The 26,406-nt window shown below is 42.4% G+C and overlaps 1 protein-coding gene across 4 annotated transcripts in view; it reads left to right on the plus strand.

Moving 5' to 3' along the window:
* The window catches only part of utrn (utrophin), a 73,666-nt gene that overhangs the window by 13,806 nt on the left and 33,454 nt on the right, over positions 1-26,406 (plus strand). For 3 of the 4 annotated variants that reach the window (XM_077739447.1, XM_077739439.1, XM_077739458.1), the window contains 37 exons: positions 17-104; positions 181-425; positions 564-723; positions 1,170-1,288; positions 1,938-2,075; positions 2,173-2,286; positions 2,368-2,523; positions 2,603-2,773; positions 2,843-3,025; positions 3,083-3,217; positions 3,794-3,943; positions 4,259-4,420; positions 4,498-4,611; positions 4,792-4,965; positions 5,045-5,200; positions 5,267-5,437; positions 5,682-5,861; positions 5,949-6,077; positions 6,335-6,505; positions 6,603-6,659; positions 6,735-6,878; positions 7,040-7,177; positions 7,250-7,336; positions 7,502-7,669; positions 7,749-7,921; positions 8,342-8,492; positions 9,011-9,186; positions 9,464-9,599; positions 14,252-14,401; positions 14,479-14,631; positions 14,942-15,043; positions 15,226-15,349; positions 15,464-15,687; positions 16,031-16,148; positions 16,212-16,426; positions 16,931-17,085; positions 17,631-17,820. In XM_077739447.1, coding sequence (XP_077595573.1) covers positions 17-104; positions 181-425; positions 564-723; positions 1,170-1,288; positions 1,938-2,075; positions 2,173-2,286; positions 2,368-2,523; positions 2,603-2,773; positions 2,843-3,025; positions 3,083-3,217; positions 3,794-3,943; positions 4,259-4,420; positions 4,498-4,611; positions 4,792-4,965; positions 5,045-5,200; positions 5,267-5,437; positions 5,682-5,861; positions 5,949-6,077; positions 6,335-6,505; positions 6,603-6,659; positions 6,735-6,878; positions 7,040-7,177; positions 7,250-7,336; positions 7,502-7,669; positions 7,749-7,921; positions 8,342-8,492; positions 9,011-9,186; positions 9,464-9,599; positions 14,252-14,401; positions 14,479-14,631; positions 14,942-15,043; positions 15,226-15,349; positions 15,464-15,687; positions 16,031-16,148; positions 16,212-16,426; positions 16,931-17,085; positions 17,631-17,820 — 5,577 coding nt within the window. Of the gene's footprint in view, positions 1-16; positions 105-180; positions 426-563; positions 724-1,169; positions 1,289-1,937; positions 2,076-2,172; positions 2,287-2,367; positions 2,524-2,602; positions 2,774-2,842; positions 3,026-3,082; positions 3,218-3,793; positions 3,944-4,258; positions 4,421-4,497; positions 4,612-4,791; positions 4,966-5,044; positions 5,201-5,266; positions 5,438-5,681; positions 5,862-5,948; positions 6,078-6,334; positions 6,506-6,602; positions 6,660-6,734; positions 6,879-7,039; positions 7,178-7,249; positions 7,337-7,501; positions 7,670-7,748; positions 7,922-8,341; positions 8,493-9,010; positions 9,187-9,463; positions 9,600-14,251; positions 14,402-14,478; positions 14,632-14,941; positions 15,044-15,225; positions 15,350-15,463; positions 15,688-16,030; positions 16,149-16,211; positions 16,427-16,930; positions 17,086-17,630; positions 17,821-19,692; positions 20,166-26,406 lie in introns of those variants that run through there. The other variant, XM_077739466.1, reaches the window with a different exon arrangement.

Raw genomic sequence — 26,406 nt, forward strand, 5'->3', positions numbered from 1 at the left:
TGCTTTGGGTTTTTAGGCTAATGAAACCGAATTTAAAGCAAAGGAGCCCGCTATCGATCATGTGATTCAGGAAGGTCGAGACTTGATCGAGCAACTAGAAAGAGGTACTCCATGCACAGTTTGTACTGGTCCAAAAAACTAAATGAGCTCACTTTACACTTCTGTCATCGTTACTTTCAGAAGGCGTACAGGTGGATTCAGTGCGGGCGGACGTAGATCTGATTCAAACAGAATTGGACACGTGCGCGGGGGAGCTGGAGGCGGCTCGCGACCGAGTTGACGAGCAAACTCGGTTTATGACAGTGTCGACTGATATAGCCGGACTGGATCGGGTCTTGAATGAACTGGATGGATGGCTGGACTCTACTTCTCATGTGGAAAAATGTGACAGTAGCCAAATCAAGAGCCTCAAGGAAGAATGCCAGGTTAGAGATGAATAGAAGATACTTAATATAGACTGTAAAACCACTAAAACAGAAATCCCAATGAGTGTTCATTGTCTGTCAATGGGTCTATAGGCCACAGTAATGTATACGGCCTGTTATGTGTATTTTCCTCTTTAGTCCCAGCTGGTCCCCCTCAGTACCTTGAATACGCAGTTAGAACAGATCCGTGCAGATGTGGAGACGCTTCCGTCTTTAAAAGAGAACATGGCGGCGGTTTCGGCGCATCTGGGCTCCAGCCAACAGCGACTACAGAGCAAACTGCAAGAAACCAACCAAGGTAAATCTTTGTACTCTGTCGCTCTCTAATTGCCAGATAAATTCAACAGCCTCAATAGAAACTAACTAAAAGTCAGTTAAGATTCACAAAGGAATTGGGCTAATCCCTCATTGATTGGTCAATCGATGTAGAGGTCATTCCTTAGTCGTTTCAAACATTTTAGCTGGGGTTTTATTTACGATCAATATGGCTGTTGTTCTCAAATCCAGGATCAAATCTTGTAATTCTCTGACCCCCTGCTGGTATTTGGCAGAAGTCTCCCTCCTAGACCCCGTCATAACTGCATCTGGAACAGATTTACAATCCTATTAAAACATTTTAGATTACTGCTGTACTCTAAAATGAATTCAATCCACAATTCTTGAAGAATTTGAGTAGTTTCATTCCCGATGCCCCCCTGTGGTGGAGAAGCATTAGTTGAAATCTTCCATCATTGTCTTTTCCAGCTTTGGAGGCCATCCGGGCACGTTCTCTTTTGGTAGAAGGCCTGGAAGCCAGACTTTCTGCTCTCAGACGAGGAGTCAACGACGTTGCTGCGACTGAGGCAGCAATAGAGCGAGCTCAGGTGGGTGAAGTTGCAAAAGTAAAATATTTGATAGCCCCATCTATGCTTATGAATTGGCTATCAGTAGTTCTGCCTCAGTATATTTCATTGTTTTTTTTATATCTGCAGCTGAAAAAAACAAGTGTCTCAGTACGTTTATACATACATGACATCATCATTTCCAGGCCCCACCCAATGACAGTCACTAATTTTTTTAATTGAGTAGGTTTTAAGGAATTACCATATTTTCCATCACCTTTCTATTTCCCCTGTTGTTATTCCTGACTACAGTAAAGGAGTTGAATATGCCTTTTTTTCCTTCTTTTTAACCCCCTCCCTCCCTCCTTGTCTTTATCCTGCATTGGAATGCAGCTCAGTCTGAGCTCTTGTTTTGGCGGTGGTGACGACAAGGTGGGGGCCGCTGGGTACTTGGCACATTCTGGGCGCAGCGCCCTGACATGCCGCTCACATTTCTGTGTCACGGAAACATGAGAACTTCCAGTCTTATGACACAAATGGTAGAATGCATAAAGGCCATAGGGTTGGCATGAATTGACCTGAAATTAACTGTTATCATCAAGCCAGGAAATAGTGTTTAATTACCAAAAAAAATGTCCTTTTCCATATTAAATGGTAACATTACATTGAAACTCCTGTTATCCCTCTATAGGGTTTGTGTCTGGATATTGAGCAAACGCAGCATGCCTCCCATCCTGCTGAGCAACAAAGATGGACTCAGCTTTCCACAAATGCTCGTGAGGAGATGGCTTGGTTAAAATGCATTCTGGGAAACATGAAGGACAAGCAGGTAGAGTACTAGAGGACATGTACCACACTCATAATGAGTAATTTTTACTATACTTTAGAATGTGGAGTGCCCTAAAAGTGAGTTATGTTACATTCAGGTGCAGACGGTGGAAGTGGAGCGCTGGTTGGAGGCGGTTCAGGAGCTTTTGTCCCAGGATGCCACAAAGTCAAGTGATGCACACAGTTTACAGGAAGAGTTGAGTCACTGCAAGGTCAGAAGAATGCATTTGTTACATTTATAAAATTAGGATTGTTACATTTCATGACCTAATACAAGCTAAATGTTGATCCAGGAATATGTGAAGGAGATGGAGTCCGTGCAAGGTGCGTTGAAGATGATGGATGAGAATGTGAGAGCCGTGCAGGAGTCTGGAGTGCCAGGTCTGGCCAAGTGGGGTCAGCAGGTGGCTGAAGACTTTCGAAGTCGAGTGGATTCGCTTTCGAAGCAGGTTCAAATGCTTTATTTCTCTAAAAAAAAATCGGATCAGACACAGATGAACTAAAGCATCGGCTTGCTTTCTTTTGTAGTTGCTGAGCTTACAGGGTCGTTTGTTGGAGAGTCAAGAGAAGCAGGGGAACTTGAAGAAAGACTTGGCCGAGATGGAGGAATGGATGGCTCAAGTGGATGAGGAGTTCCTCATGAGGGACTTTGAGTACAAGAGTCCGCAGGAACTCGAGACGGCGTTGGACGAAATGAAGGTGATGTGATGAAAGCTAAATTTTCAACAAAAAGGAATCTAATGCTTTTATTGATTCATGTTTGTACAGAGGGCTAAAGAGGATGTGCTACAGAAGGAGGTGAAAGTGAAGATCCTGAAGGACAGCATCAACATGTTGGTGCCTAAAACAGCGCCTACTAGTGGTGGTGGGCTGACGGCACAACTGGAGGGCGTTCTGGCCAACTACCACAAACTTTGCGACCGCCTCAAGAGCAAGTGCCACACCTTGGAGGTAAACTTGTAGGTGCAAAGCACTTGTATAGTAGTCACAATAATGTGTCAAATACAGGAGGTGTGGTCGTGTTGGATGGAACTGTTGCAGTTTCTGGACTCTGAGCAATGTTGGCTCAACGATTTGGAAGAGAAGCTGAAAGATACAGAAAATCTGCCAGAGAGCACTCAAGTGTGTCATGATGAACTCGAGGTAAAAATGGCATTCGATGCTGTCATTTGTTGTTTGTATTGTTGCAAAAATCCCAGTTTTTTTACACCCACCCATAAGAAAATAGCTCTAGGTGGCTCCCATTCAACATTCTTCAAAATAATTCAAATAATCAGGGTCATTTTACCAAAAGTTCCCTAAAAGGGACCATTTTTGACCCACACATTTCATTAAATCATCAAAAATTTAACATATAAGAGCACATAACTGTCCAAAATATACTGGAAAGTCGGTATGGCGTCTACTCTTACAAAGAGCCCCGCTCCCAGCCTTTGTCTGGCTGGTTGCTATATCTGTAGCGTCCCCGCAGCATGGCTGTCAAAGTCCCTTAGCATCATGCTGCTGCTTCACCCTGAGCTGATGCATAGTTCAAATAAAAAAAGATGATTTGGAAACAATGCCCCTCCCAAAAAAAAAACACAAGTCCACTAAATGACCTCAAACAAATGGCCATCTACTCTCTTTTTCACTTAAACTCTTGCTCACTCATTACAAACTCTTGTACGTCACTCACCTGCAATTCTCATTCCCTCTTTTGCTCGCCCAATCACACGCCAGAATCTGGAGAGCGTTCTCCGTCACCCGGCGGACAACCGCACGCAAATCCGAGAGCTGGGTCAGACGCTGATCGACGGCGGCATCTTGGACGAGCTCATCGGCGAGAAACTTGAAGCCTTTAATTCCCGCTATGAGCAACTCAGTCAGCAGGTGAGCACCTAGAAGCTTTATTACTTCATTAACCCTTTATAGGTCAAGTGACTCATTTGGACCGGAATATTGAATTTTTGATAAACGAGTGCCGATGTGATGTTTACGTACAATTGTTATTCAGTATTCTATCAGTAGGTAAAACCTACTGATAGAATACTGATTAATATATGACAATATTTTCAGTTTTCCCTGTTTTTTCTATTTAAAAATGTCAAGAACAAAGTGTAAGCAATTTTTTAAATGAATGTAAGAGAATATTTCAGTGCCAATGTCTGATGCCTTTTGACTAGGAAAAAAATACTGTGTTTCCAGGCTGCTAACAAGCAAATGGGCCTGGAGCAGCAACTAGTCACATTGAAGGAGAACGAAGAATCTCTCCAAACTCTCCAAGAGTCTCTTAATCAGCTGGACCACACACTGACTTCCTACCTAACAGACCGCATTGATGCCTTTCAGCTTCCCCAGGAGGCACAGGTTGGTCACATGAGCGAATGTGTGACTCAAGCTCGCATTGAAATTGAGTCTTAAGTCCTAACATACTTTTTCTTCAGAACATGGCGGCAGAAATAGCAACACATGAAGTGACCGTGGAGGAATTACGGAAAAGAAACGTGTCCACCGATGGCAAAGGCACCAAAGGTGGAACCATGCTGGAACAGCTTCAGGTAACACTGCTCTCCTGTGGTGTCTACTGAGAACTGCATTATGTTATGTTTTTGTTCCCCCCATAACAATGAATCAAATTATTGAACCAAATGATTGATTTATGATGCATAAAAATAGCAGTGGTGTCTCATCCCAAAATACATGACTTTTACAATTTTCCACATTTTCTTGGGATACAGAGAAAGCTGAGAGAGATTTCCACAAAGTACCAACTGTTCCAGAAGCCTGCAAACTTTGAGCAGCGCATGTTGGACTGTAAAAGGGTTCTGGATGGTGCCAAGGCTGAGCTGCATGTTCTGGATGTCAGCGATTTGGAGCCTGAGAAAATCCAGACGCACCTCAATGGCTGCATGGTAATACGTAGTTTCTTCAGTGCTACTTTGGTGGCGCAAAGCAAAATCCTAAACATGTCTTTTTTTTGCTTTTTCACAGAAACTGTACAAGCAGCTGAGCGAGGTAAAGCTGGAAGTGGAGACAGTGATCAAAACGGGTCGGCAAATTGTGCAAAAACAACAGACGGAGAACCCCAAGGCCATGGACGAGCAGCTGACTGCTCTCAAACTACTTTACAACGATCTGGGGGCGCAGGTACATTTGAATTACATAACAGTGCAACCAGCCAACGCTGAAAACTACTTTTTGTTATCTTTCCAGGTCACGGAGGGCAAACAAGACTTGGAAAAAGCCTTGTCGTTGTCGCAAAAATTCCAAAAAGAGAGCGCCGCCTTGAAGGAGTGGCTGACCACTAGCGAGGCAGAACTGCAGCAGAAGAACAACAGCGGCGACATGCCGGCAGAAATCGACGCAGAGATCGGTTGGGCTAATGTAAGGGCACACCCAAATACTACTACTAATTGCAATACTTCTAATGATGATTGTGATTTAAAAAAAAAGATGGTAAAATTCCTATAGCCTCCATTGACATCCATTGAATTAATGCTCCTTCATTCACGTGTGATGATATATTTGGCCCATGAGACGGTCTTCTTTCCTTTATCATTTACTGCCACTTACAGAGAGATCTGATACGAGTCATAAAAGTCTAAATTGCTATTTATGGTGTGAGCAGGGCCTTTTGAAGGAGTCTGAGCGCCGCAAGGTAGATTTATCCAGTCTGATGGAGACAAGTAGCGGGCTGCAGACCCTGGTGGAGGGCAGTGAGACCCAGCTGGAGGACCAACTCTCTGGCCTCAACGAGTCGTGGGGCCAAGTGCGCACGTGGATTGAGGATTGGCTCAGTGCTGTGCTGGTAGGAGCAAATAAGTGTTAGAAAAAATAATATCATAGAAACATTATATTGTGACACAATAGAATAATCTGTTTTTTGCTGCTCCAGAGTCACCAGAACGAAGTTGACATTTTTGATGAAAATTTGGCCCACATAAGTACCTGGCTCTACCAGACTCAGATACACCTGGATGAGGAAGAGCGACTGGAGCCGGTGGAACGTGAGAAAGTTATCAAGGTAAAGAAAGGCTTGCATTGTTTTGCTTGAATATTCAATCCCAGTACAACAGCTCTAGTGGTTTGTTTATAATTGGCTATATCATATCAAGCAGTACTATACCAGTCATTGTTTATTAGCTTAAATCTGGTGTCAAGAATCACAATTCCTATATGGTTGCTTTGTCAGCAATTAGTATAGAACAAGAAGCTGTTGTCTTACTGAATTACAGTGATGAAGTACACAAAGATATGAATCATCATTTGATGTGATGTCAGAACATGCTTGAAGAGTTGGAAGACGTTGGGCTGCGTGTTGACAACGTGAGGGACCAGGCCTTCATTCTGATGACCAGTCGGGGGACCGCCTGCCGAGACGTCGTGGAGCCCAAATGGGCTGAGCTCATCTGCAACTTTGACAAAGTTTCACAACACATTAAAACTGCCCAGGTTTGGAACGAAAAACACAACAACAATAAAAGCTGTGATGATGTAACGGGCCAAAATGACCACATTTTGGTATCAAAAATATTTCTTTTGCTTGCAGATGATTACTAGCTTGGAGTCGGGAGGCGTGGATGTGACACAGCAGGTGTCTATGCAGGTAAAATTATAAAGAAAATGATGACAATGAAAAATTACATTTATAATTCCATCCCTTTTTTTTTGCTTTTTTTAGCATGTCATTCCCAACCTGGAGACCTCAGTGGAGACACAAACTGAAGCACTTCTTCCCAGCGACCTGCAAGAATTTCAGGTTAAGCTCCAGGACACCCTTAGGACTCTCCAGGAGGACCCGGCGACCATTCCAGACGACGACAAGGTAGCTACCACCGTATTCGTTTGAAGGCCGAAGATGAAACTGTTTCTTATCAGCATTTATGACTCCTATCATACGAGTAGCACAAAGTGGGCCAATGCGCAGCGTGGTGGTCAATGTCCCACCAGGAACAGTCTTTTTATTTTACCCCTCTCTTTTTCTAGGTGGACGAGGAGAAAGCCAATGTTCAAAACCTGCTTAGGCAAGGAGAAGATCTGCTCCAGCAAACATCTGATGAGATCCAGAAGGAGGAGTTGAGAGTCTTGCTACTTCGACTTCAGAACCAGTACTCGTCACACAGGGTGAGACTCCAATCTGTCTTTTGGTTGCGGCCCTTTATGCGCTTCTCTTCATTTTTCTGTGTTTTTTTTTAGGAATTGAGGGTGTTGAGAAGCAGACAGCTCCATGTAGAATCGTCTTCCCACATGATAACACAGCAGATAAGAGACTTGCCGCCTGAGGTGAGCTCAGCTTGAGCACTTTTGTTACAGTTCAGTCTGACCTAGTTACAATTATGGGGAGTTTTTTTTAACACTAACTGCATGAAGGGAGAGGAATGGACAATTGCTAGACTGTCTTCAAACTCAAAGGCGCTGTTCTAATTGGGTTGTTTGCGTCTGGTGCAGGATGCCAGGTCAGTGGTGGACAGCGTTCGAGCCCCGAGCCCGACCAGCTACCATCTGGACATCAACAAAGTGCTGCTGGCAATGGCTGACAATGAGCTGCTGCTCAATTCCTCTGAGCTTAGTGGTGGGATCTATGAAGACTTTTCCAGCCAGGAGGACTCACTCAAGGTCTGTGTCATTCATTTTATTGGCCAAAAAGTATTTTTTAACAGCAGTGGACTCACTTTTGGTTTTGTCTTTCCTACAGACCATCAATGAGAACCTGGAAGTGCTGGGCAAGCGGTTGACCGGTATCCACGAACGCCACCCGGACGTTATTCGACACGCTTCACCCGCCGAAGTCTCCCAGATGGAAGACGCCGTCACGCAACTCAACGCCGAGTGGGATCGCATCAACCGCATGTACAACCAGCGAAAAGGGTAAAATATGAACTTTTTTTCTTTGTTTATAAACAGTGTATCTAGACTCATTTCAGTTTTGCCTTTACTCTCCCTCCTTCACTGTAATTGCCTCATACTTGCAAACGGATGCAAGCTATTATCGGAAATGCTATTAGCTTCGCCAGCGAGGTGATCTCGCAGTGATTACACCAACTTCAGGGGATCATTAAAAGTCAAGCAAATGGACTTGATTGTATCACATTAGCCATCCAAAACTCATTTCCTCAACACCCCCTTTAATAGATCACTTTTGGGCCACTAAGTTTAACCAACATGCACTTTCTGACCCTCCAATTGGACTCTAGAGAAATATCCTTATTTGTAAACAAAGTATTAGTGTATTTGCACTTGTTTGGCTTTATTTATAGCTAAAGTATGTTAAATATTACGGTTTTGCAGGAGCTTTGACCGTACCATCGAGGAATGGAGGCGCTTCCACTGCGACATGAATGACATGAGCCAATGGCTGACTGACACCGAGAGGCTGCTGTCGGATGGCGTGAGCCCCGAGGGACACTTGGACATGGACACGGCGCGACGTCACCAACAGGTCACATACTGTTTTTTCCCCTGTTCTGTAATATCCATTTTTTTTTGTATTACTAATCCATAACAAAAAGTGGGACCATGTATTCATCGGATGGACATGGCAGATAAGTCGTATACAATATGTCTACTGGGATTAACCCTCATAACATACACGTTCAAAGCACAAATGATCATTATCCCCGAGATAGGCAATTCATGTTTGATTTATTTGAAGCTCGTTAGCCGCTCTTTGATAATTCAGCTCCGTTCCCTGTGGAAGTGTCTTGTTTCTATACGGCATTTATTAAACAAACAACAGTCGATCTGAATTCAGTACACACAAACCAAGAGGCGTCTTTGTTTTGTTGCTAAACCTTGAGCTACACGCCAGCTTTACATGTTGTTTACACACACTTTCTCAAACACGCCTTGACTTTTTCTTGGTATATTTAAGACCTGATAAAAATAGATCAACATTTACAGAATAGCGTCACATTTGAATTTGAAATAAACATGAATTCTGTTTGTTTCCTCTTCCAGGAGTTAGAAGAAGGTCTTGCCGCTCACCAGGCGGTTCTAGCCGGCCTCACCCACACAGGAGAGCGCATCACCAGCCAATTGTCGTCACCCGACGGCCCTCTGCTAAAAGAAAAGCTCCACGTATTGACTCAGCGCTGGAAGGCGGCGAACCGCCAGATTGTGGATCGACAGCGCAGGTATTGACGGAAACGTCTTGGCTAGCGTTTAAATCAAAGAAGGTTGATATCCACTTGTAACGCCATCGTTTTCGTAACTGGATTACGATAAGAAGATTCAAATTGCCAGTGTAGTACATTCGCCATCCAGGTCGGCACTTTTCCTTATCGGCACCGTCAATTAGTCGCCGCCGCTAATTTAAATGTAAATTTTCAGGATTAAGTCCACAACCTAGAGGGAAGTAGAGATCCCAATCTGTGTAATAACGCGTCTGTCTACGCTTCTTTCTACGTGCAGGCTGGCTGCAGGCGATCCGGCTCTGGCCGACCTGGTGAAGAGAAGCGATGGTTTGGCTTCGTGGTTGCGGCAGGCAGAAAATGCCTTTGTGGCTCATCCCGTTTCCTCCACCGACCAGAATCTCAAAGAACTTAAGGTAAACTCGAGATTTCTGATGTATTTTCGAGACATGTCCTCAATCCGATCACTTTATCTCAACTTTTTTTCTTAGTAAGGGAAAACATCTAATCATTTATTTATAAAATGGCAATTATTGATTTAAAAAGTCACGAAATATATCATATCTATAATTTGGATTTGAATTTGATCCTAAAAAAGGGCAAAAGTGTGTGTGGGGGTGCTTTGGCTTCAACCTTGCAACACTTTCTGCAATACTAGTGTGCCACAAGAGCAATCAGTGGATTGCCATCAGCTGCTTCTTGCATCCCAACCCCCACTGGTTCAAGTTTGTAAGTCAGCTCGGTCGGTTCTGCAAAAACCTGCCCCCCCACCCCACCCACAGTGGCCCAACCCCCATTGATTCAACGCTGTCACCTATGTATGTGCAGTAAAGTTCAAGATTTTTTTTGGACCTATTGAAAATGTTGGCCATCAAAGTGCAAACTTTTGACCATTTTGATTCATTTAAGAGTACATTTTTAAAATAATATATTTTTCACATATTTCATTATACACAGCTGCATAGGATGACAATAGAGGCTTTTCATTTGATATTAAGGCATAACATCCCATAAAACTAGGCTTTACTTTCAAGCTATTCCACAAAATGTAAGTTTTCCTAAAGAGGAATCTTATCTGCAATACTAGTGTGACACAAGTGCAATCAGTGGATTGCCATCAGCTGCTTCTTGCAGCCCAACCCCCGCTGGTTGAAGTTTGTCAGTCAGCTCGGTCAGTACCTGCCGGATAGCTTGGGGGAAAAGCTCCCCTCCCCATCCCTCTCCTACCCACCCCTCTCCTCCCCATCCCTCTCCACACACAGCAGCCCAACCCAACTTGATTCAACATTGTCACCTATGTCCGTCTCTACTGTCTGGGTTGCAAAATGTAAACTAACAAAGTCAGTTCTATATATCTTTTTTGGACCTATTTCAAAAGTGGGCTATCAAAGCACATACTTTTGATGATTTTGACTCATTTAAGAGCAACTTTTAGGAATGATATTTCACCTATTTCATTAAACACAGCTGTGTATGATGACGATAAAGGCATTACATTTGATATAAAGGCATAACATCCCATAAAACTAGGCTTTCATTTCAAACTATTCCCCAAAATGTAAGTTTTCCTTGAGAGGAAAACTTAACCTCAATACTAATGTGCCACAAGTGCAATCAATGGATTGCCATCAGCTGCTTCTTGCATCCCAACCCCCACTGGTACAAGTTTGTCAGTCAGCTCGGTGGTTCAGAGGCAAAAGCTTACCCATACCCCCCACCACCACCCCACCTCACCCACAGTGGCCCAACCCCCGTTGATTCAACTATGTCTGTCTTTGCTGTATGAAAAGCTGCCTGGTGTTAACTGTCAAAGCCAGTTAAAGACTTTTTTTTGGACCTTTTTCAAATGTGGGCCATCAACATGCAAACTTTTGACCATTTAAGAGTGAGTGAGTTCCTCAAAGAAATTGAAGTATATTGGACGTATGAAGGAAAGCATTGTGTCCCATAAAACTAAGCATTCATTTAACAGGGCTGAGAAAACTTAAAAAAGGCAAAAGTTGACAGTGGGGGTGCTTTGGTTTCAACCTTGCAAAAACTTTCTGCAATACTAATGTCCTATGCATGCAATCAGTGGATTGCCATCAGCTGCTTCTTGCAGCCCAACCCCCGCTGGTTGAAGTTTGTCAGTCAGCTCGGTCAGTACCTGCCCGATAGCTTGGGGGAAAAGCTCCCCTCCCTTCTCCTCCCCATCCCTCTCCTCCCCATCCTCCTCACACACAGCAGCCCAACCCAACTTGATGCAACATTGTCACCTATGTCTGTCTGTACTGTCTGGGTTGCAAAATGTACACTAACAAGGCCAGTTCTATATAATTTTATAGTCCTATTTCAAAAGTGGGCTATCAAAGCACATACTTTTGACCATTTTGACTCATTTAAGAGCAACTTTTAGGAATGATATTTCACCTATTTCATTAAACACAGCTGTGTATGATGACAATAAAGGCATTATATTTGATATAAAGGCATAACATCCCATAAAACTAGGCTTTCATTTCAAACTATTCCCCAAAATGTAAGTTTTCCTTGAGAGGAAAACTTTCCTCAATACTAGTGTGCCACAAGTGCAATCAGTGGATTGCCATCAGCTGCTTCTTGCATCCCAACCCCCACTGGTACAAGTTTGTCAGTCAGCTCGGTGGTTCAGAGGCAAAAGCTTACCCATACCCCCCACCACCACCCCACCTCACCCACTGTGGCCCAACCCCCGTTGATTCAACTATGTCTGTCTTTGCTGTATGAAAAGCTGCCTGGTGTTAACTGTCAAAGCCAGTTAAAGACTTTTTTTGGACCTTTTTCAAATGTGGGCCATCAAAATGTAAACTTTTGACCATTTAAGCGTGAGTGAGTTCCTCAAAGAAATTGAAGTATATTGGACATATGAAGGAAAACACAGTCCCATAAAACTAGGCATTCATTTAACAGGGCTGAGAAAACTTAAAAAAGGCAAAAGTTGAGTGTGGGGGTGCTTTGGTTTCAACCTTGCAAAAACTTTCTGCAATACTAGTGTCCAATGCATGCAATCAGTGGATTGCCATCAGCTGCTTCTTGCAGCCCAACCCCCGCTGGTTGAAGTTTGTCAGTCAGCTCGGTCAGTACCTGCCGGATAGCTTGGGGGAAAAGCTCCCCTCCCCTCCCCTCCCCATCCCTCTCCTCCCCATCCCTCCTCCCCATCCCTCTCCAACCACAGCAGCCCAACCCAACTTGAATCAACATTGTCACCTATGTCTGCCTGTACTGTCTGGGTTGCAAAATGTAAACTAACAAAGTCAGTTCTATATATATCTTTTTTGGACTTATTTCAAAAGTGGGCTATCAAAGCACATACGTTTGATGATTTTGACTCATTTAAGAGCAACTTTTAGGAATGATATTTCACCTATTTCATTAAACACAGCTGTGTATGATGACGATAAAGGCATTATATTTGATATAAAGGCACAACATCCCGTAAAACTATGCTTTCATTTCAAACTATTCCCCAAAATGTAAGTTTTCCTTGAGAGGAAAACTTTCCTCAATACTAGTGTGACACAAGTGCAATCTGTGGATTGCCATCAGCTGCTTCTTGCATCCCAACCCCCACTGCTCCAAGTTTGTCAGTCAGCTCGGTCGGTTCTGCAAAAACCTGCCCCCCACCCCACCCACAGTGGCCCAACCTCCATTGATTCAATGTTTTCATCTATGTATGTGCAGTAAAGTTCCAAAACTTTTTTGGACCTATTGAAAATGTTGGCCATCAAAGTGCAAACTTTTGACCATTTTGACTCATTTAAGAGTACATTTTTTAAATAATATATTTTTCACATATTTCATTATACACAGCTGCATAGGATGACAATATAGGCTTTTCATTTGATATAAAGGCATAGCATCCCTTAAAAATAGTCTTTAATTTCAAGCTATTCCACAAAATGTAAGTTTTCCTAAAGAGGAATCTTATCTGCAATACTAGTGTGACACAAATGCAATCAGTGGATGGACATCAGCTGCTTCTTGCATCCCAACCCCCACTGGTACAAGTTTGTCCGTCAGCTCGGTCGGTTCTGCAAAAACCTGCCCCCCACCCCACCCACAGTGGCCCAACCTCCATTGATTCAATGTTTTCATCTATGTATGTGCAGTAAAGTTCCAAAACTTTTTTGGACCTATTGAAAATGTTGGCCATCAAAGTGCAAACTTTTGACCATTTGGATTCATTTAAGAGTACATTTTTTAAATAATATATTTTTCATATATTTCATTATATACAGCTGTGTATGATGACTATAAAGGCTTTAGATTTTATATGAAGGCATAGCATCCCTTAAAAATAGTCTTTAATTTCAAGCTATTCCACAAAATGTAAGTTTTCCTAAAGAGGAATCTTATCTGCAATACTAGTGTGCCACAAGTGCAATCAGTGGATTGCCATCAGCTGCTTCTTGCATCCCAACCCCCACTGGTACAAGTTTGTCAGTCTGCTCAGTCGGTGCTGGTCCGGGAGCGAAAGCGGCCCCCCTCCTCCACCTCACCCCACCTCACCCACAGTGGCCCAACCCCTGTTGATTCAACTCTGTCAATAATGTCTGTGTGCAAAGTATGTATGAAAAGCTGCCAACTGTAAACATTTTTTTCATAGATATAAAACTGTTTACCTGAACTTATTTTTCTTAGTATTGCTAAACATCTAATAATCATTTGTTTTTCATTTCAAATGGAAACAATTAAAAGAAATATATTCAATATTAAAGTGGAAACCTGAAAATACTTTTATATATATTTATTTTTGGATTTTTGTAATAAAAAATTGCATTTATTGATTTAAAAAGGGGAAAATCAGGAAATGTATTATACATCTATATTCTTCATTTGAATCATTTTGATCCTAAAACCAAAATTTGGCATATTTGCCTCCCCGGGCCACCACTTTGAGACCTGTGCTTTATACTTTAGTTTTTTTTTTGTTTTTTTTCGGGCTGACAAGCCCTTCTCTCACCATTTGTTCCGCGGATGACCCGGCCAAGGTGATTACCTTGGCTCAGATCAATAGCGCTTGACGAGATAAATGTGTCTATCCTCACAGACCTTGGCAACAGAGATGGACGCGCAGAATGAACACTTGGGTTGGCTTAACAAACACGCACCGCAGATCCTGGCCAGTCCCGGCGTCGATCCCCAGACCCGAGAGCAACACGTGGGCAAACTCCGAGCTATTAACCTCAATTGGAGTAAGGTGAGACGTGTGCACATTTGCCCGTACGCTCAATCAATGTTACATCAAGTCAACGTCTCTTGAATCCAAACTTGCAGATAACCCACGAGTTGTTAGACAAGGTGGGCCAAGTCGAGGCGGATCTCCAAAGCCACGCTCACTTCCGTGACAAAATGAATCGGCTCACCGACTGGGTGGTCATCACGCATCAGACCATCACAAATCGAGGCTTGAGTCCTGGACAGGCACAGGTACTTGACAGTATATTTTAAACTGTGTTTACTTTGGGAGATATGCACCAAGGCGAATGTTACAATTACTACATTTTTTTAAAAGAACAGAAATGTTTTTAGAAAGTCTCAAGGTCTCACTTGCTTTGTACTTCTTGATTTTCTTAATGAGGAGAGTAACTACTCTTACATTATTGATTGGGATGTCAATGGCAGCTCTTTCCTGAATTACAAATAAGAGTCAACTCATGCTTGCTTAAACCAGATTGAACAACAACACACATACACACATAGAACAGAAAACCCAAATGTTCCTTTTGACTGTTGTCAGGTTTTGGAAGTGTCCATGAAAGACAGAAAGAAAGACTTAGAAGACCTGCTGGGCCACTCCATCGAGCTCCAAAGACGTCAGCAGCTTTCACCTCATGAAAAGGTTTCCTCTTTTCTCCTGGCGTGATTTATTCGATAAACCGGCCAAAATTCACAATCCTGTGTAATTACAGCATATTGCAGCGGGTCATTTTCTCTCCTGGAACTGATTGCGGCTTAATTGGCTGTTTTATTAAAGCCATGTTTCTCATCTCAATCTCTGAATGTTTCCCGGCACGCACGCAGGGCAAAGTGGAGCAGCTGGCGGCCGATTGGAAAGTTCTGGATGGCCGACTGAGAGAGTCTCTGCAGGTGCATGTCTCCCCGTGGACGCTGCATCACGCTCGGGTTGTGGAGCATCAGCAACTCGGTGAAAATGACTCTCCTCTTTACAAGACATACCGTTAAAAATGTCTGAAGGATTCTTCGAATTCTTTCCATGACTTTGATAGTGTTTAATGATGGGAAACCTACTGTGTTCCAGTGACGGTGTCTTCAGTCCCCTCCGCTGTCCAGATGGCTAGCCTGGCAAGCCAAGACCCTCATCACCCAACGCCACACTCGCCAGAATCGGTGGCGCCCACCGACCTGAACGAGACGGCCACCGAGTTGGCCGACTGGCTGGTCCTCATCACGCAGATGCTTAAGTCTAACATCGTCACAGTGGGTGACATTGAGGAGATCAGGACCACCATGGCGCGTCTTCAGGTGACCCATTGATCCTTCCTAAATTAGTTTATTTATTATTATTATTATTATTTTTTTAAAATATTTTACTTTTTTTCAAGTATTCACTTTTTGAATTGTATTTTTTTAAACTTTTAGGCAAGATTTTATTGTTATTGATATATAATTGAGTTTTTTAAATTTATTTTTACTTGTTTTTGGACCATTTGACTATCATTCTTTATAATAATGTCAAAATTTTGTGATCAATTAATCTTATTTTCCATTGATACTATAGCCAATGTCAAAAATCTTATTTGTGTATCCAAAATATGTTAGCATCTTTAACTACCTTCATTTCAAGTCCTGTATTTTATCCTGGCAGGTAACCAAGAGCGACCTGGAGCAACGTCACCCTCAGTTGGAAGACATTTTCACCCTTGCTCAGAACATCAAAAACAAGACGTCCAACCTGGATGTGCGCACGTCCATCACTGAGAAATGTACGCACTTTTCAACCGCTGTCAACAAGCAACTATCTTAAACTTTTCTTCTTTCATTTCCAGTGGAGAAGGTGCGCAGCCAGTGGGACAATACGCAACACGGCGTGGTGGCACGACTTCAACAACTGGACCACATGATTGGCCACAGCGACCAATGGGAAGGTCAACGTCGGGAAGTGCAGGCTATGATTGGACACAAGGAAGCATGGTTCCACAACATGTTGCAGCAGTGCAGAGAGTCCAGAGAGCCACTGACCGTTCAGCTGGCTGACAGCAAGGTGAGCCGGAACACTGGAATCTCTTTCAAAAATGGCTGAAAATATCAATGTTGCCCATTTCCAGAGCTCTTTTTGAACCACTAATTAGCATCAAATTTGAAGCGCCCGCTCTCAACGGACAGATGATGACAAGCTCTGAAATGTTTGACTTTCCTGACAGGCCTCGGCGCACAACCATTTGAGCTTCTCAGATATAATTTGCCAGTGCAATTTAGAGCGTGATTAAAAAGTGCTGGATGGGAAACTGAGTCACATTTTGCAGTGTCCTTTTCAGCCTGTGAATCTCCATGTGAGGCCAATTATGGCGTGAGAGCATGTGAAGCACTGCGGGTGACGAACACTAGAGGGCAACTGAGTCACTTTGTGTTTAGTTATGTCATGGTGTCATGTCAACCTGAGTTTAAACTGAATTATCTTATTATTATATTTAAATGCCAATGGTGTTTGCAAATGCAAATAAGTGTAAAGAGCTTCATCATTTTTTTATGATGTCCGTCAACGCAGGCTTTTTTGCAAGAGCTGAGTCGAGGCCAACCCGCGGTGTCGGTTTTCAACGAGTTGTCAGCACATCTCCTACGCGAGTACGCCAATGACGACACCCGGCGGGTGAAAGAAGTCACCGACGCGCACAATGCCGCTTGGAACAACCTCAACAACAGGTGACCGGTGCTCTTTTTTTAGACCCTCGGTCCGTGGATAATGACAATCTTGTGGGTTAATTGCTCTTCAGGCGTCATGTATTTTAAAGGCTTGTAAAATCTCTGGTTCTTAATTCTGTTTCATACACGGATTCATGATTCCCAATTGGAAAAATTTGAATTTCTAGGGGAAAAAAGCTGAACAGAAAACTACTGAGGGAACCATTTCTCAATAGGTGAATCCCTTATATTGTTATTACACATAATAAAAAAAATACTATGTTGGAATGACAACACTAACATGACTACTGCTAAAAAAAGGGGAATATATGTACTATAAAGCCATCAAGCATCCACTTGGTAGTAATTTAATCCTCAACAGTTCCAAGTATGGATTTTCCAATGGAAGGATTTTAATTAATCACTATTAAATTAAGTAACATGCATCACTGGTTTTTAACTACAATCCACACCATCACTGCAGGTTAGTCATATGCCTCAACTAATTATATTTGTATCTCAATGCGCCATTGATTACAAAAAAATAACTAAACCGTTTATCGCAGGGCCAACGACTTCCACGGTCAACTGGACTTTGAGCTCAAAGGTCTTCAGATGTCCCTGAGAGAACTGGAAGCCTTCCTCAAGTGGCTCCAGGAGGCCGAGACCACCGTCAACGTGCTGGCCGACGCCTCCCATAGAGAAGACCTGTCGCAGGATTCCGTCCGCGTCAAAGAGCTTCGACGACAGCTGGAGGTAGGAACCGCGTTTTCCAGTAAACAGGTGGTAGCCATCTTCTCTGTGCCGTCCTCCATTAGCGTGATCGATAGGAGGGCAGGCCGAGGGGCGTCCGAACACGCGGCGTGCGTATCGATCGATTGATTCAATAGGCCAGTCACATAGTGGAAAAAACTCAACCAAATCATCAGGCTGAAGACATGAATAGTCTTTATTATATTCAAGTTTTAAGCTTAGTTAAAGAACAAATTGGACTTGTATCCAAAAAAAAAAATCAAATTTAATTTTGGGTTTCAGTCCTTTCACTCGTTTTCTGTTAAATTCTTAAAATCCCCCAAATTACGAGTATGACGTTCAATCTTCCGACAGTGCAAGCGTCTCAGGCAAAAAAAAACAAGACTTGCTGTGTACCCCTGGGGGTCCCCCTGCCTCTGACATATCGCCTTAATTAAAGCCACATGCCGTGTCTCCCAACTCTGCCGCTCTTCTGATTGATGGATGGCGTTCAAGTGTGAAAAGTCACGTGCCTTAATCTCTAGTACTCTTTTAGCTGAGGAAACCTCAACTCTCCACATAGTATGTGACCTACTTTATGACCACCACCGCCTTGTTCAAAACACATCAACATTGTCGTAGTTTGGCATCGGATTCTGTCAATGTTGTTCGCCATAAGCGAGTCAACAAAACGGTGCGTTGTAATTCCCATTTGAGTCAATACCCCGCTTTGACTGAAATGGCTGCTGTAGCGTGTTAAACCTTCTCTAAACACTCTTCTTCCAGAAAGCTTAACATAATCCCCCTAACACTATCTATTCCTTCGCACGTATGTGTTTATATTAATTACTAAGGCGGCATGTGTGGGTGTCAAATATTTGTTTTAACTCCATCTGAATGCGGGTTAGAATTTGAGTTGTTTTTTAAATGGACAGTTTAAGATAGCAATGACCTTTGTGCTCAATGCCAGCTAACGGTTTGAATAGTTTAGGCTGTTTTTGTTGAGTTTGTGGCAGTTTTTTTGAAATATTTAGACTGCTGGCAGTGGCAATTTTCCGCCGAACTTCAAAGTGTCACGGCGCTCTTACGCAAGCTCTCGCTGGGTCAGGAGCGCCGCGCCGACGTGTGCACGGCCCGACTTTACGGCAATTATGGCACCCTGGAGGTGGGATCGCGTGGGAGCCAGCGCCTCCTCGCTTGTTCATTTATGAGACATTGTTGATGAGAGGAGTTTAAAGGACCTCAATTTGTGCTCATGTGGGGCTAATAGTGCTTTTAATTGTAGGATGACAATGTTATTCCTTTGTGACATTGCAGCCTTTTCTCAATAATAATTGCTGCTTTATTTTTGTTGCATAGTTTGCAATTTCATTGCATTTTTTAAGCACAGTATTGAAGTACTTCAACCATTTTTGCATGTTGTCACCTTATTGTTTCTGCATTTTGACTTGACTACTTTCAGTCATAACATTTATACTCTAGTCTATGGATTAACACTTTATAATAACTTGATATATTTCTTGCTCTTGATATATTTCCTAGAAACGTGCTTTCCGGATTTTGGCGATTACGACTTTTCAAGCCCAGTTTGCATCATAGTTCTGCCTTCATTTTCCCAGTTTGGGCACTTTTCCCACGTCATCTCTCCATCAGTTTTCCATCTTGCATCCCCGTGACATCAATCTATTTTCCCATCTTCTTTTCCCTCAAAGGCGCCTTCCTTCTACATTTCACGTGCGGGGCGTCAGAAATCCAAGTGGGACATATTCTTCCAGGAAGCGCCGTCTAACTCCTCCTCCTCCTCCTCCTCTTCCTCTTTTACGCGCGTGTTATTACTCAGCCGCTCTGGGCTGCACTACCGAGGAGGCGCTACCTGCACCTCCTCTCCCAGCCATTCTCATCTCTTTTACCGGGGGATCAAGTCAAGTGCAGAGACGACGTCCCCCTATTTTTATTTCCCCACTCTCTTCACTTTTTTCTTCCCAAAACCTTTCTTCTCTCAGTCCTCCCCCCTCACGTCACAGCTGATTTGTCTCTGTATCGAGTGGGATGAAAAAAAATCCATGCTGAGCTCAGCGTGAGCAAAGAGAAAGAGAGAGAGAGAGAGTGAGCGCCGCTTGCCTCACGTCGGTTCGGCTGGGCTCGGCTCGGGTCTGCCGGGCGGCTGCCGAGGGAAACGGTCGCATGCGCCATGAGCGGGTTAGGGTGGCGGCGGCGATAGCATGCGGGCTGGCGCCAGGCTGCTGCACTGTCGGAGCACTTGTAAAATGATGGCCGTGGTCCGGACCTCCCTCCAGAAAGTGGTGGTCTTCCTACACAGGCTCCAGAGGATGGCAATTTCCTCGCCGCGTTACCAGAAACTCTGCAAGGTACGTCGTGCGTGTTGCGCAGGAGCCCAGAGTTGATTTGGGAAGAATTTACTGGGAAGAATCAATTGTCATCATCTCGTCCTTTTTGTCAGGCCAGAAAGGGAAGCTGGATACTTGGACAGGTTGCTTTTGGATGCGTTTGTTGTTGTTTGGAAGGGGATTTTTGTGATGGTTGTGCATTTGCTTGCTGTAGTTTGCTGTCAACCTGTTTGGACTTTTTCCATCCAATTTGCAATGTTTCTTAATTCTAATCATTTAGGCTTCTGAGTTTGTTTCTCAGCTTTTCTCTTGTTGCATATTAGGAGTTTTCCTATTATTTTCATGATATTCCACTTTTGCATCTTTTCATTGACATGCTGTAACTTTCTAAAATAGCACAATTGTTCTTTGGATATCATCAGTTTATCCATGTAATACATTGTGATGATCTTTTTGCATTCGCATGACATTTCGAAATTTGATAACAGGAATTGGTACATGTATTTTTTTTTTGTTTTGTTGACAAAAGGCCAGTGCACGGTGATGTAAGGCACCACAGCTGGTTGGCAGCTGGCTCCTTTTCATCACCGAGGATTTGGCCAGCGTCGACAAGGGAGGGGGGGGGGGGGGGGGTTGTCAGCGTTGAATGCATTGCAACGGGTTTGTGTTGGCTTGCCAGTTTCAATCAAAGCAACATGTGAGCGCCCATCCTAAAGCAGCTTTAATCCACAAATCCATCTCTCCGACGTAGGCACTTTGCTTTCTGGTTCACCTTTTGTACACATGAGCTCTTTTGGCTCTTTGGATTTAATCGTTTTAGTTATATTCCCTTAATTGCAGGATTTTTTTTTTATCAGGGTCACGATTTCATTCATAGGCCAAAGAGGGTACCTTCTAAAAAAATGTACTTCAATTTGTCTATTGAAAGAGGACAAAAAAATCCTCTTTTGATAAACCAATTGAAGTGCATTTACTTTATTTTTCTAAAAGTACCCTCTTTTTTCTTAATGCAAGTAACAATAGAGAGAAAAAAATCAATATTTTTAGCAGAATTTTGATTTCAAAACTGCGTATAATGTCGTCTTTTGTCGTCAATGGCCTTTAAAAAGAAAAATGCAGAGTAGATGTTTAGTTTTATGTGTCAATTTCACAGTCGACGTGAATTCAAAGTAGCAAACAGCTTTAAGTGAGTACTTTTACCAAGTACTTCAAAAGTATCAGTCCACTGCACATTATTGGAATTCTGGTTCTTTTGGTCTCCTTCTGTTCCGCCTTAATGGCGCCGAATACAAGCGGAAGCCTTTTTTTTTTGTTTTTTTTTCAAGCTATTTTTAGTTGAGTTCTCTCCATTACTGGAGCGCACGGAGCCTTCTCATCTCTCGTCCATTTCTTCCTCAGCACTTTGTGTTTAATGAGGTGCAAACGAGTCGGGCCCGGCCCGACTCGTGTCCTCTGTTGACGTGGAAATAAAAAATAAAAAGTCCAGCTTTGATTTGTTAGGCGGAAATCCCCGTCCGTTCTCCGTGATTTACGCCTGAAGGTGATTCTTCATTACTCTTTATCGCCTCTGCATATTACCTGGACACTTTCAAAATGAAGTGCGCTCACGAGCCTCCGAGCAAATGTTTCCTAGACGTGAATTATGATCCATTTGCTCATCCCGACTTAAGCGTTTTGGGATTCCGTCTCACAAGGGAGACTTTCTGCCTGCACCTGAGCGCCTGTTAGCGTCTAATGACCCAAAGGAGCGCTTTGGAGCTCAAGGTTAGACGCCGTCTGACTCACCTGCCCCACGGCCGTTGAGTAAAATGGAACGAGATGAGCTGTCAAACTTCATTTCGTCCAGGGTCACGTTGTAGTTATGGTTTGCCGTTTAAGAGATGTTTTCTATGACTCAAACCACTTACACGGTTGCTCTTCTACGGTGTATGGATCCATTTTTCTAGCACCATTTTACCGGGCGTCTGACTTTTTCTGTTGGTTTGGCTTTTGGCAGTCTTGAAATGGGACGTTAATTCATTCAATGACTTTTAAACAGTGTAAAATTTGAAATAAATGTAATCCAAAATTTCCAACAGTATTAGGGCGAGCATGAAGGCAACTCTGTGTTTATCCTACTTGCATAGAAAATACTTGGAATGTGGATTGGAACTGGAGTACCCGGAAAAAAACCACACAGGCCTGGGTAGAACAAGCAAATTCCACACAGGTTGACCAACCTGGATTTGAACCCATGACCCCAGAGCTGTGAGGCCAATATGCTAACCACTCAAGCCTCCAACACTACATCTGTAAGGCACACTATTAATTCCTGTTATATGTATGTTTTTTTTACAGTTTTTTTTGCCACTAAATACCAAATATCTTTTTCCATGAGTTCCACTCAGTGGAATCAGACCGAAATTCACCACTAACGTGGCATGAGGCACTCCAGCTTCTAATTTACCTTGTCAGCGTGAAGTCTTTTTGACCTTCAGCCTGTTTCTGCCTCCTCTGTGGTCACATTGCTTGTTTGCCAAAAAAAAGAAGGTCAGGTGCGCCATGAAATGTTGCCCTTACTTTGAATCAGGAACCAACCACCATAGCAGCTTAACTATGTTGTCTTTTTAAGTTCAAGTCCAGTAGCGTTTGTGCAAATGTTTTTTTTCTCTGCCACTCTAATGATGGCAGATTAATGATAAAGCGGGTTATATATTTAGCTTAGGGAACAGCTGGCTAGTGGATATTCAGGTTTTTTTTTCCATTTGGTCATCTTTAACACTCCCCAAAACATTTTTTTTATTATTTGTAAAGTATCAGCATTTGTATTCCTTTACTTTATTGATTTATAAAAGAGAAAAACAGCACAATCTTTTAAAAATACCTTTGACTACTTGAGTATTTCATCTTTCTTATATTATTCCCTTTCTATATTACACTGAAAGTCATTTTTTAATGCTCAATGACCTAAAATAGTGCTGAGGCGACTTGTGTTCATTAGAGTGCACTAATTTGATGTCGCTAATGAGATGCAAGTCGTCTCCCCTAACAAGCTAATTGCAATTTTTACGGGTCAAAATGTCACAATGTAGTCTCAGAAGTCACCATCTCACATTAGAGGTGATATCAAAAGGAGACATCATGTCATGTAAATTAGACTGTGTAGGCGGTGGGGGGGGGGTTGAATGTCATCTGAGGTCATCGATTACTCGAGTAGTTCATCAAGATCTAATTTTGGATTGATGTTTTGCAGGGAAACCTTTAATTAGTGCTAATCACTCTGATGAACACACAAACGTGTACGTACTAACATACTAAGTATGTCCTCATAATGTTTTTTTTTGTCCAAAGTCCCCTGCTTAACCAAAACAGCAATACTTGGATGCCCGCCTCGATTCGTCAATACCCTCTCTCGACTGACGTATGGCGGATCCTCATTTTAATTCGGACTTGCTCTATTTATAGCCTGTCAGGCTCCGCCTCCCCCGCTGACAGAAACGACGATTGGCAGGTCAATGCGAACGTCCGTCCTTCCTCTCCGTTCACCTTCTTCCGCTCACATCACCTCTGACTGAGTTACGGCTATAGCCGTGTTATTGCCATTCATTGGCCGCCATTGACGACTATAGACGTGTAATCAGTTTGGGTGAGGAATGTGCTTTCCAGATTAGAAACAGGGGTGGATGATGTGGGTTGCCATGACTGTGTCACTGGCAGACTGCTAGCAAAAGGAAATGAGAAAACAATAGAGGATTGAAAAATGAGATAAATCCACATAGATAGCATACTCTGGTAATTTGGTGACAAATAACAATGTCAGTTGTACAAGAGTAGAGTTTAGAACAAGAATATAAAGTTGTCATTTTCCATTGAATTCGTTGACCTTATTCATCAGACTGTAAGATGCGTTATTCTTAGATAAAGAGCCTTTAGTGCATCAGTGCACAATAGTTTAAAAATAAAGATTTGACAGTTACTTCTAAAAGAATAAAAAGCCAGTCTTTTATTCCTGGAAATAATGCCTTGATTTCCAATGACGTGACATCCATGCTGACATTTTCTCAACTGTTTGTCTTCCCAAGGTTAATTAAGCAGACAGTTATTGGACATTTGTCCTTCTTTCTGACAAATGTCCGTCAAGCTTCCAACACCCGGGCAGGCAGGCGACTGCCAAAAAAGGAATGGGAATAGAAATGGATGTTCTTGCCGACCCGACCGTTACGCTCAGTCAGTTAGTGGTCATTCTCACTCTCGTACATTAAGGTAATTGCGTCCATTTCCAAGAGTAGCTCCAAGGGACCATCTTTAAATATTCCCCAAATTCCCAGATGTGTCGGCCCCTCTCACTTTTGGACAGGAACGATTGACGTAGAACCGCCGACAAGACAAAAAAAGGGCCTGGTGTCGAGTTAGATTGCTATATGTCCTATAGCGTGGGTGGCCATTCCCTTGAGAACTTGAATTGTCTGGTATGGAGGGAGAAATGCTGTAAATTGGATGTCTCCCAAATGTGGAATGCAGTTTTGGCTGAGTTGCGCGGCTAAATTGCATCTGGGAATTGGCCGCTTTGAAAACGGCCAGCGTATGGGGACAAATGGCGGCCATAATGGAAAAGGCCCGTTGCCACTATAGCGGGCTATTTAGTCTTTTGACTGACTTTCCGTCTTCAATGCATGACAATCATTTTTGTCTAAATGACGATGCTTTGACCAGTTACTTGAAGTCCATGGTCTGATCGGTCGCCCATATTGGACATCACACTCGCCAGTTTTTCTTTATTGATCGGCAAAGGCTTTCTTTCAAGCGTCAGGGCAACCAAGCGGTGGTCATTCATCACTTAAATGGCTTGTTGCACTTTTACTTGTTTTATTTTCTCTTCGCTGTCAACGTCTTTCTGGAACATATCAATACGCTCATTTAGTTTTTAAGAAAGTAAAAGCAAATGGTAAGGAAAGCTAATTGCTTTTTATGGGCTTTGATTAAATAGCGCAATAGATGTTAAGCAATTCTGCAAGTTTTAAATTAAGTTGCAACATATGAAACAAAGAAGCTTTTTCTGCTTTACCACAATTGATAAAATAGTCTAATTAGTAAAAGTGCAACTTTAATTCTGCAATTGCATAAAATTACTTGGTATTGTGACGTAAATTTTTGCCTTCAAATCTAAAGTATTTGTTAATAAATGTACATTTAATAGCTAGCAAGATAATGTTTGTTTTTGGATGAATTCAAAATAAATAACTTGTTGTATTTTTTTATATTCTTTTAAATTTGTTATTCAATACAGTAAATTGTTGTATTTTTTCACTATGTAATACTTTTTAGTACTAGTTCAGTGCAGATTATAGACAGTACTTTGTCTTATGAGTTCAATGTACTTTATGAAGTGGCTCTTAACTCAATGAAATTTAATATCCTCATGAAAATAATGAAAGCAATTAAAAAAAATCATGTTTTAACTCTTTTATTGCGATGAACAACCTATCCAGCATTACTTTAATAAGATAGAATAACACTTTATCACAAACAATGTCATAAAATTGTACTCTACCATGAATGTCTTTGCCAAAATCAGAATAAGTGTTTTTCAGTGTTTATGATAGCAACACAGAAATTCCCTTCCACCACAGGTTATAAGAAATATAGATAACATCTGTCATGATCAGATTTCGACTTTTGACGTCTGTAATATTGCTCAACATCCCCAAAATGGCGGCATGTCCTAAATTCTTCAAAGCAGGTTATTATATTCCATTCTTCTTGTATCTCGCCTCATTCTGGGTCGACTTGCGTTGCCTTCTGGGAGGTCGGCCCCGTCATTAAAGTGCAAAAAATGAGGCGCTATAAATAAAAACTACACATGCCGATATATGCCGATTACTCGTGGCTGTTTGCATAGATATTGGAGCAATCTGTGAAGTAAATTCTGTCACCACGTGATAGAAGTTCTATCAGTCATCGTACGAAAGAATAATGAGATTAAAAGTATTTAGGGCCTTCGCCACCGATTTTTCATGCTAATTGTTTGAGATGATCATTTAAACATTGACACCCGCTTTTATTAAATAGCAAACTGAATGCAATCTATTACAATTTTAACTATTTAATGAAGTGATGCAACATTTATGACCGCTATTTTAACCCTAACTTTATTTTCATTGAAATGTAAAGTCTCCAACATGTAAGGTAAGCTTCATATTTTTACTTTAATGCCAAATATATCGAATTTTTGTAACAGTTTTTGCTTCACTTCAATTGACATGAAGGCGCTCCCTCTGCTTTA

This window comes from Stigmatopora nigra, chromosome 2 (genome assembly GCF_051989575.1).
Source record: "Stigmatopora nigra isolate UIUO_SnigA chromosome 2, RoL_Snig_1.1, whole genome shotgun sequence".
NCBI classification, from domain to species: domain Eukaryota; kingdom Metazoa; phylum Chordata; class Actinopteri; order Syngnathiformes; family Syngnathidae; genus Stigmatopora; species Stigmatopora nigra.